Source organism: Mytilus californianus, unplaced genomic scaffold (genome assembly GCF_021869535.1).
Source record: "Mytilus californianus isolate M0D057914Y unplaced genomic scaffold, xbMytCali1.0.p SCAF_46, whole genome shotgun sequence".
NCBI lineage: Eukaryota > Metazoa > Mollusca > Bivalvia > Mytilida > Mytilidae > Mytilus > Mytilus californianus.
The window spans coordinates 1,545,595-1,557,500 of NW_026262697.1; the positions used below are offsets into that span (position 1 = coordinate 1,545,595).

The window sequence follows — 11,906 nt, forward strand, 5'->3', positions numbered from 1 at the left end:
AGGATGTAGGGATAGGGTTAGGGTATTAGAGAATAATGGGGTGTAGTGTCAATTTAAATGTTGTGATATGGTTGGCGTATGAATATATGAGCGTTAGAGTTGGGGTTAGGGTTAGCCCTCGACCATTTTCCTGATTATTTCTGACCCTCATAAACATTTTATTCTTTTGGAATCTCAGGACTGACAGTTTTACACCGGCTAGAAGTCTACGGTTCCTAAAACGTTTGTCGACAACAATAAGAATGTATAGCTTTACACAAATTGAGAGATTTATAACTGTACGGTTACCGATATTTATGTCGAAAACACAATTCAAAGCGACAACATTTCTTCTGTTTTACAATATTCTGGCACTGGCCTCACAATAGAGTAATATCTAAAGGTTCAGATGGATTGTCAGACACAAAAGTGAAGAAATAAAGGTTTCAGGTTGCTGTTTTTGTTGTCGGCATCTATAAACGGTGCCAACATCTACCCATTTTTGCTGATTATTCTGTACCGGCATGCACATTTTATAGTAATGATGGATTATTTGACACAAAATGAGAGCTGTATAAGTTTACGGTTACTTATATTTGTATTTATAACAATAAAAGGCGACAATATTTCTTTCTTTTTATTGATATTCTTGTACCGGCTTGGTAATTGAGTACTTTTTGTACCTCAAGATTGATTGTTAGACATTAGAGTGAAGGATTTTAAGTTTCAAATTGCTATATGTGTTGTACTCATCAATATAGGGTGCCAACATTGACCTTATTCTTGGTTTTTCCATACCGGCATCATATTTTATTCTTTTTGGTTCATAGTTTTCAGTCTACGGAGACTAAAAACTTTGTCGACAGATATATAAAGTGCCAATATTTCTTCTTTTATATGATATTTAAGTACTGGTCCGATAAACGAGTATTTTATGCCTCATGCTGGAGTGTTTGAGTTAAATTATATTTATTATTATTATTTTTTTTTTTTTTTTTTTTTTTAACTGTATTGATTTCCTCTTTGCAAGTTGACCACACACTTTAAATTTCACACACCTAATTCTGAGAATGAGAAACCATGAAAAACTCTTTTGGACCGTGTGAAATAGCTGGCGTATTTCGTCTTTCATCGATTTTGTTCAAACACGTTTCATGTTTTTTTTTTATAATTCTTTATTTTGTATTTCTTCATCTCATACAATAATTATATGCATTTTTTCTATCAAAGAAGAATACAATACATGTTTATTTGTTTTGACCTGCCAGTGTCAGCGTTTATATTATCCCCCTCCCCATACAAAAAAAAAACAAAAAAATCATTAACTTATATTCATATATGATTAAATTGATATTAAAAGATTATAATTATTATTATTGATGTAACATAGTTATTCTATTCGTACATGTACTCATAAAGAAAATTATATATATAATGACATACATTTGTATTTTGCTGTTATTTTCTCTTCCCGACAATATCTGGAAATCATATAAAAAACAGTATTTTAACTCTTATTATCATAACATAGTAACTCACATTTAATTCTTACATACATATATATAATATCTATAGGATGCACACTAACCACTGTCCAATTGTGATGTGCATCCAGTTGTGTTACACATTTATTTCCAGTTAAGTATGAGTTATCTTTCTTGTATCATAAAATTAATTTTTGAAATGGTTCCCATTTTTTTTTCTACTTTTTCACCTATTGCAGGAGAACTGTGAAAGGTGGAAGAAAGTTTTTCAATAATATAATAATTTTTCAATTTCTTTAGTGCAATCTTTACACAAGGTAACAGTGAGGTCAATCTACAAGAATAAATATAGTACTTCATGAGAACAGTGAAAAAATTTCCAGAGATATCTATAATATCTGATCCCAGGAGGATGTTTAGTTTTCATATTAGAAGCTCATAATTGCTATCTGAATGTAATGTATCAACTAGTTGAAGCCAAAAAATGTTGACAATGTAACATTCCCAAAAAATATGTTCTATTGTCTCTTTTGTTTCATTGCAAAAACTGCATAGGTGCGTTTCTTTAAGTTTACACTTGTATAGCAGATCATTTGTGCATAAAATTCTGTGCAGAATTTTGTATTGAAAAATGATCAGTTTATTACTCACAGAACACTTGAAAGGATGCATATAGAAAAGATCCCAGTGACCTATTTCCATATGCAAAATTTCTTTCCATTTATTTTGTGATTTTATGGGGTTTTCATGATAAGTAGACACAAATAATTTATAAAAATATGGGCATGATTTCTGATTTGTTTTTAAATAGTCTAAATTATCGCAAGTAATGTTGATTTTCTTTTCACAGTTTTTGATGTGGTCCTTCCAACTACTTGAGATCATATGATATATACCATAGAATTGAAGAAAATTTGTATTAATATCGTATGTTTCTTTAAATTGATTAAAAGAGAGAAATTCATTGTTCTCATTCAGTAAATCATTGACAGAAAATATTCCTGCCTCACACCATTTTTCATAGAAAATAGTTGTATTATCAATTTTTATAAGTGCATTAAACCAAATAGGTTGGCCTATAAAGTCATTTTGGTCATGGGCAGCATTCCTCAGTTTGACCCAATTAAGAAGGATGTCCTTCCAAAATCTATTAAAATATATTGAAATTTGTTTAATACTATCCTTATTCATCATCCATATTTTATCTGCACCATATTTTCTATATTTATCATTGAAAAGAATTTTCCAAGGAGAAAGATTGAAAGGGTCCAATAATTTATAGATCCATGTCATTTTCAGTGCATAACAGAAGGATTCAATATGAGGCATATTTAGCCCACCAGTATCATATGATCCAATTAGAACATTTCTTTTGATTTTATCTGGTTTACCATTCCATAGAAACTTAAAAAAAATATTTTCAATTTTCTTAAAATTTTCAAAAGAGGGATTTGGCAATATTGTTAATGACTGAATGAGAATTGGCAATGTTAAAGACTTTATGACTGTAATTTTTCCTAGGTATGAAAGATCTTGGTAAATCCAAGTATTTAATAATGCATTTATCTTTTCAATTTTCTCTTCAAAATTATAGGCAGTCTTGTCGACAGCAAAAAGATCATAGTTTATACCTAAGAGTTTAAATTTCCCTGTCTGATTCCAGTTTAATCTTTCTCCTTGGTGAACTATTTCTTTTGAATGTGCTTTTGACCCAATCCAAATGGCTTCTGTTTTTTCTAAGTTTGGTCGTAAACCAGAACACTCAGAGAACTTTTCTAAAATATATAGAGATTGTTCTAACGACTTTTCATCATCATCTAAAGATAAGGTTGAGTCATCTGCATATTGACTAAGCAAATATTCAGAGTTGTCTATCTTAATACCATTAATATCTGGGTTATTTTTCATTGCTGCACTCATCAGTTCCAAAGCCGGTATAAAAAGGTAAGGGGATAAAGGATCCCCTTGACGAACCCCTCTTTCTATATTAAAGAAGCTAGAGCAATGACCATTATTTATGATACAACTTTCGATATTGAAATATAAAGATTTTACCCAATTACAGAAATCCGGACCAAAACCTAAGAATTCAAGTGCTTTATTTATGAATGACCATTCAAGCGTATCAAATGCTTTTTCAAAAACTTAAAGGAGTAAAAGTCCAGGTATATTTTCTTCTTCAGTTCTTTCTATTAAGTCAAAAATAAGTCTTGTACATTCCCCAATGTATCTACCTTTAATAAATCCTAACTGTGTTTCACTAATAATATGTTTGAGCAAGGGTTTAATTCTATTTGCAATAGATGCGGAACATATTTTCATATCAACATTTAAAAGGGTGATAGGACGCCAGTTTTTAAAATAAAACTTAGATTTCTCTTCTTTTGGGATGCATGTAACAATGCCTTGTCATTGCGAAATTGATAAAGAGCCTTCTTCAAAGCTATAATTAAAGGAATTAAGTAAATAGAACTTAAGGTCATTCCAGAAAAAATTATAAAACTCTCCTGTGTACCCATCTACCCCTCACGTTTCATGTTGATACTCAATAACCCCGCTAGATATACACGTCTTATATACACCAATAGCGTGCGCATTTTGTCAGCTTATGTATACAAAAATGTTCCAGCTTTAAGGTAGTAAAATGACGTAGATTTCGTTATTCTTGTGGAAAAATTGCAAATCTTTCAAAGAATTTGGAAGATTTTTGAACCCAACTTTTTTTTACAGGAATGAAGTCTCCGAGCTGAGGTTATCCTGAAAGAACTTGAAAAAACGAGTCTTATTTACTTAGATGTTTTTCCGATTGCTTGATAAATGGAAAAGATACGAGCCTCAGAAAATGACCAGATTGCAATGTTACAACAAATTGATCAAATAGCAGTCTGTCTGAACTTTCCAAAACGCCAAAGATCTTTCAAATCGGTTGAGAAATGACAGAGTTATTAACGTTCAAAGTCAGTATGTACTTTTTCAATGAGGGTTGGGGTCAGGGTTAGGGTTAGGGTTAGGGGTTAGGGTTAGGGGTTAGGGTTGGGTTTAGAGTTGGGGTTACGGTTGGGGGTAGGGGGTACGGGGTAGGGATAGGGTTAGGGTATTAGAGAATAATGGGGTGTAGTGTCAATTTAAATGTTGTGATATAGTTGGCGTATGAATATATGAGGGTTAGAGTTGGGGTTAGGGTTAGCCCTCGACCATTTTCCTGATTATTTCTGACCCTCATAAACATTTTATTCTTTTGGAATCTCAGGACTGACAGTTTTACACCGGCTAGAAGTCTACGGTTCCTAAAACTTTTGTCGACAACAATAAGAATGTATAGCTTTACACAAATTGAGAGATTTATAACTGTACGGTTACCGATATTTATGTCGAAAACACAATTCAAAGCGACAACATTTCTTCTGTTTTACAATATTCTGGCACTGGCCTCACAATAGAGTAATATCTAAAGGTTCAGATGGATTGTCAGACACAAAAGTGAAGAAATAAAGGTTTCAGGTTGCTGTTTTTGTTGTCGGCATCTATAAACGGTGCCAACATCTACCCATTTTTGCTGATTATTCTGTACCGGCATGCACATTTTATAGTAATGATGGATTATTTGACACAAAATGAGAGCTGTATAAGTTTACGGTTACTTATATTTGTATTTATAACAATAAAAGGCGACAATATTTCTTTCTTTTTATTGATATTCTTGTACCGGCTTAGGGTTAGGGTTAGGGTTAGGGTTAGGGGTTTGGGTTAGGGTTAGGGTTTAGGGTTAGGGTTAGGGTTAGGGTTAGGGTTAGGGTTAGGGTTAGGTTAGGGTTAGGGTTAGGGTTAGGGTTAGGGTTAGGGTTAGGGTTAGGGTTAGGGTTAGGGTTAGGGTTAGGGGGTTTTTACTAGACTGCAACTGAGTTGCACTAAGGGAGATAATTTGTTTTGAGTACAGACATAGCTGCTATGAAATGTATACAGAAAATAAAATTCAAGTGACTATGTTGTATTTGTGCATGTGCATAAATTTTAGTGGAATAACGGCGACATGATTTGTAAGCTGCATGACGTCATAGGACGTAACATAATTGTTGGAACTTTCATACATACATACATACATTCAGACATATAGACATACAGACATTCGATTTTCAATTTTATACATACATACATGTAGAGGATATGCGCTGAGCGATATCCGCAGAGTGATATGCGCAGAGCGACCAGCGCATATACAGAGGCGCTAATAATGCGCAATCATGTTATTTGAATAATGTATGGTATATATATATGTAAACAAAATGCAGAGCTACATTTTAAAATGGTTTATAGGATGTATGTGCACTATAAATTTCTGAGGTCTGGAGGACATATGGTGGGGAAATGGTACGTGCATAGCAACTTGATCATACACAGATGCAGTGATTAAGAAATGGGATGCACAGCGGCACCGTTTTTATACAGTATATTTATACTCTTTAGGTCTGGAGGCCATTGTGTAAGGCTGGAGTTACGCAGAGTCGCTGCTTATGTGCACTCATGTCATTTGGTTAATATGAGGTGTATATATGCTGTAAAACACATTTGAGCCAGGTATTGACAGGGGATCGAAATTTTTACTTTTTTATTGATGTGTTCATAAATAAAGGCAACAGTAGTATACCGCTTTTCGAAATTCAGAAATTGATTGAGAAAAAAACAAATCCGGGTTGCAAATTAAAACTGAGGGAAACACTTCGAATATAAGAGAACAACGACACGACAGAAACTCAACACTAAAATGCAACAAACACAGACACAAACTATAATATAACAATGGCCATTTTCCTGACTTGGTACAGGACATTTTAAGAAAAAAATGGTGGATTGAACTTGGTTTTGTGGCTAGCCAAACATCTCGCTTTATGGCAATGTCAAATATAACATTAAAATGACAAGATTACATGACAGGACTACAATACAAATAAATGGTAGAACATACAGGACAGAGACACACACACAAATAATAGCTATCAAAAGGTACCAGGCTTATAATTTAACACGCCAGACGCGCGTTTCGTCTACATAAGACCCATCAGTGACGCTCAGATCAAAAAAGATCGAAAGCCAAAGTTGAAGAGCATTGAGGACCAAAAGTGCCAAATACTGCTAAGGTGGTTACATGCCTGGGATAAGAACATCCTTAGTATTTAGAATAATTCATACTTTTGCAAACAGTAAATTTATAAAAATGACTATATAATAGATATACATGTTAACACCGATGTGGTGACTAACTACAGAATAAAAACGAATACATAAAACAACCTTAATCAGCACATAAAAAAGGCACAGCCGAACAACGTATTATATGTTAGCCGAAGAAATTTCTATAATTTTCCAAAAAATTGGATAGAGTTCAAGATTAAGTTTGTAATACTGATATAACATGTATTAATAACAATGAAAACTACAATTCTTATTTATATAAAATTGTGGTAGTAATTAGATAATTAATTTTATTATCAAGCTATGTCGGTATTTATTGTAAATCAAACTGTAAACCAAATACATCGTATAAATGTAGTTGACCCAAACTAAAATCTTATAAATTAACTTGGTGATTAATTATCTTTACCGTAACACACGAATAGAAAAGAAAAAAAAAATAGGATTTACAAATACAAACGATAAGACATTTGACAAAATCCGATGAGAATAACACATAAAACATCAAAACTTAATACATGGATTTTGGATAGAAAAATACCGTGACACGTCTTATAGCAATGCGAATTCACTCACAGCTAAACAGTCACAATCGGGAATAAGTCACGTTCGGTACTAAAAAGATCAGACGACGTAATGGAAAACCACAATCTAACACGTGATAAAAATGTCCTTTGTTAGTTTGGACAAAGTCACATCGTATGAATCAACCAATTCGTGATGGTGTCCATAAAATTTACGGAGTAAATGTCTCTGGGTATTTTGCTGCATGACGTCAAACGACGTAAAATATTTTTTGGAACATACATACATACTTACATACATGCATATAAACATACATACATGCATATAAACATACATACATACATAAATAAATAAATACATACATATATACATACAAACATACAAACATACATACATGTATGCATATATACATGCATACATACATGCATACACTCAGGAATTCGTCAAAACCCTGTGAGACGCAAAATCTAGTGTGACATTATGATGCCATCAAAAGGACGGATTGGATATTGTCATCTCGATCTCACTTTATTGCCTTATATCTTTTATTGTACAGAATGTTAGTAGTTATATTATGTGTAATTATGAACACATCATCGCTTCCATAATCGCGACCTCTAATTTTACATACCACCCATGGGCTTGCGAACTGAAAATCGGTGTTAGCGTTTCGATTGCTGCAATGTGAAAGTTTGTAAAGCACGAAAGGTCGTAGGAGATAACATCACCACTATTTGCAGGGATATTGACTTCCTGTTATCGAGTTTCGCTCCTCGAAAAAATCTGATTTCGTTCGTCCAAAAAAATCTTCCTGACTTGCATATTTGGACCCAAAAGTACCACGTGTTGCAAACATTGCAATTTTTCTTCTTACTACTGCATTGGTTTTTACAACTAAGGCTCATCTGAAAGGTACATTTACCAATGTAATACGTCTTCGCAAGTGTGTATTAGCTATGTTTTGCAACAGAAACAAGAAGCTAACTCCCTTTTATTTTATTCTTTTTTAGATAGATGGATAGGGTAGTTATTTAAAGTTAAGGTTAATGTTAAGGTTAACTTTTCGTGTAACCTTAAGGTTTATTTAAGCATATCTTGGCTATTATTTAAGGTAAAGGTTAAGGTTAAAGTTAAGGTTAACTTTTCGTGTAACCTTAAGGTTTATATAAGCATATGTTGGCTATTATTTAAGGATAGGGTTAAGGTTAGGGTTAAGGTTACTTTTTCGTTTAACCTTAAGCTTTATACAAGCATATGTTGGCTATTATTTAAGGTTAAGGTTAACTTTTCGTGTAACCTTAATGTTTATTTAAGCATATGTTGGCTATTATATAAGGCTTACGGTTAAGGTTTGGGTTAAGGTTAAGGTTAAGGTTAAGGTTAAGGTTACTTTTTCGTTTAACCTTAAGCTTTATTCAAGCATATGTTGGCTATTATTTAAGGTTAAGGTTAAGGTTAAGGTTAAGGTTAACTTTTTGTATAACCTTAAGGTTTATTTAAGCATATGTTGGCTATTATATAAGGCTTACGGTTAAGGTTAGGGTTAAGGTTAAGGTTAAGGTTATGGTTAAGGTTAAGGTTACTTTTTCGTTTAACATTAAGCTTTATTCAAGCATATCTTGGCTATTATTTAAGGTAAAGGTTAAGGTTAAAGTTAAGGTTAACTTTTCGTGTAACCTTAAGGTTTATATAAGCATATGTTGGCTATTATTTAAAGATAGGGTTAAGGTTAGGGTTAAGGTTAAGGTTAAGGTTAAGGTTAAGGTTAAGGTTACTTTTTCGTTTAACCTTCAGCTTTATTCAAGCAAATGTTGGCTATTATTTAAGGTTAAGGTTAAGGTTAAGGTTAAGGTTAACTTTTTGTGTAACCTTAAGGTTTATTTAAGCATATGTTGGCTATTATATAAGGCTTACGGTTAAGGTTAGGGTTAAGGTTAAGGTTAAGGTTAAGGTTAAGGTTAAGGTTACTTTTTCGTTTAACCTTAAGCTTTTTTCAAGCATATCTTGGCTATTATTTAAGGTAAAGGTTAAGGTTAAAGTTAAGGTTAACTTTTCGTGTAACCTTAAGGTTTATATAAGCATATGTTGGCTATTATTTAAAGATAGGGTTAAGGTTAGGGTTAAGGTTAAGGTTAAGGTTAAGGTTAAGGTTACTTTTTCGTTTAACCTTAAGCTTTATTCAAGCAAATGTTGGCTATTATTTAAGGTTAAGGTTAAGGTTAAGGTTAAGGTTAACTTTTTGTGTAACCTTAAGGTTTATTTAAACATATGTTGGCTATTATATAAGGCTTACGGTTAAGGTTAGGGTTAAGGTTAAGGTTAAGGTTAAGGTTAAGGTTACTTTTTCGTTTAACCTTAAGCTTTATTCAAGCATATCTTGGCTATTATTTAAGGTAAAGGTTAAGGTTAAAGTTAAGGTCAACTTTTCGTGTAACCTTAATGTTTATTTAAGCATATGTTGGCTATTATATAAGGCTTACGGTTAAGGTTAGGGTTAAGGTTAAGGTTAAGGTTAAGGTTAAGGTTAAGGTTACTTTTTCGTTTAACCTTAAGCTTTATTCAAGCATATGTTGGCTATTATTTAAGGTTAAGGTTTAGGTTAAGGTTAAGGTTAACTTTTTGTGTAACCTTAAGGTTTATTTAAGCATATCTTGGCTATTATATAAGGCTTACGGTTAAGGTTAGGGTTAAGGTTAAGGTTATGGTTAAGGTAAAGGTTACTTTTTCGTTTAACATTAAGCTTTATTCAAGCATATCTTGGCTATTATTTAAGGTAAAGGTTAAGGTTAAAGTTAAGGTTAACTTTTCGTGTAACCTTAAGGTTTATATAAGCATATGTTGGCTATTATTTAAGGATAGGGTTAAGGTTAGGGTTAAGGTTACTTTTTCGTTTAACCTTAAGCTTTATACAAGCATATGTTGGCTATTATTTAAGGTTAAGGTTAACTTTTCGTGTAACCTTAATGTTTATTTAAGCATATGTTGGCTATTATATAAGGCTTACGGTTAAGGTTTGGGTTAAGGTTAAGGTTAAGGTTAAGGTTAAGGTTACTTTTTCGTTTAACCTTAAGCTTTATTCAAGCATATGTTGGCTATTATTTAAGGTTAAGGTTAAGGTTAAGGTTAAGGTTAACTTTTTGTATAACCTTAAGGTTTATTTAAGCATATGTTGGCTATTATATAAGGCTTACGGTTAAGGTTAGGGTTAAGGTTAAGGTTAAGGTTATGGTTAAGGTTAAGGTTACTTTTTCGTTTAACATTAAGCTTTATTCAAGCATATCTTGGCTATTATTTAAGGTAAAGGTTAAGGTTAAAGTTAAGGTTAACTTTTCATGTAACCTTAAGGTTTATATAAGCATATGTTGGCTATTATTTAAAGATAGGGTTAAGGTTAGGGTTAAGGTTAAGGTTAAGGTTAAGGTTAAGGTTAAGGTTACTTTTTCGTTTAACCTTCAGCTTTATTCAAGGAAATGTTGGCTATTATTTAAGGTTAAGGTTAAGGTTAAGGTTAAGGTTAACTTTTTGTGTAACCTTAAGGTTTATTTAAGCATATGTTGGCTATTATATAAGGCTTACGGTTAAGGTTAGGGTTAAGGTTAAGGTTAAGGTTAAGGTTAAGGTTAAGGTTACTTTTTCGTTTAACCTTAAGCTTTTTTCAAGCATATCTTGGCTATTATTTAAGGTAAAGGTTAAGGTTAAAGTTAAGGTTAACTTTTCGTGTAACCTTAAGGTTTATATAAGCATATGTTGGCTATTATTTAAAGATAGGGTTAAGGTTAGGGTTAAGGTTAAGGTTAAGGTTAAGGTTAAGGTTACTTTTTCGTTTAACCTTAAGCTTTATTCAAGCAAATGTTGGCTATTATTTAAGGTTAAGGTTAAGGTTAAGGTTAAGGTTAACTTTTTGTGTAACCTTAAGGTTTATTTAAACATATGTTGGCTATTATATAAGGCTTACGGTTAAGGTTAGGGTTAAGGTTAAGGTTAAGGTTAAGGTTAAGGTTACTTTTTCGTTTAACCTTAAGCTTTATTCAAGCATATCTTGGCTATTATTTAAGGTAAAGGTTAAGGTTAAAGTTAAGGTTAACTTTTCGTGTAACCTTAATGTTTATTTAAGCATATGTTGGCTATTATATAAGGCTTACGGTTAAGGTTAGGGTTAGGGTTAGGGTTAGGGTTAGGGTTAGGGTTAGGGTTAGGGGGTTTTTACTAGACTGCAACTGAGTTGCACTAAGGGAGATAATTTGTTTTGAGTACAGACATAGCTGCTATGAAATGTATACAGAAAATAAAATTCAAGTGAGGGTTAGGGTTAGGGTTAGGGTTAGGTATCATATAGAGGGGGGCACCTGGGGTGTAGGCTGACAATTAATGGTTGTGATATGGCTGGCGTATGAATATATGAGGGTTAGGGTTAACCCTAACCCAAATTAGGGTTAACCCTAACCTGGGTTAGGGTTTGGGTTAGCCGGATCTTTTTTTCTAACCCTAACCCTTTCAAGTGCGCATGCGCCGATATGTTTTGGATTCAAGGGTCCCCCTACAGTAATACATACTTAGTTGTATATATAGTAGTCTTTTTGTAACAATTTCCTGAAGAAGGTATGCCAAAATTTGCATATTGAAATTCAGGGGAGATAATCTGTTAAGGCTTATAGGCAAACTTTGAAAAAATCGTATCTCTGTTGTTGACCGTCCGATTTTTAAACTGTTTATCGTTTTGGAAAGGGA

The 11,906-nt window shown here is 32.7% G+C and overlaps 1 protein-coding gene across 1 annotated transcript in view; it reads right to left on the minus strand.

The window, feature by feature from the left end:
* Window positions 1-1,886: 1,886 nt before the first annotated feature.
* The window catches only part of LOC127700023 (uncharacterized), a 131,872-nt gene continuing 121,852 nt past the window's right edge, over window positions 1,887-11,906 (minus strand). Inside the window, exons 2-3 of the mRNA XM_052203463.1 lie at window positions 2,360-2,845; window positions 1,887-2,155 (exon numbers count right to left, since the gene is read on the minus strand). Of these exons, the coding sequence (XP_052059423.1) occupies window positions 1,887-2,155; window positions 2,360-2,845 (755 nt within the window). The remainder of the gene's footprint in view (window positions 2,156-2,359; window positions 2,846-11,906) is intronic.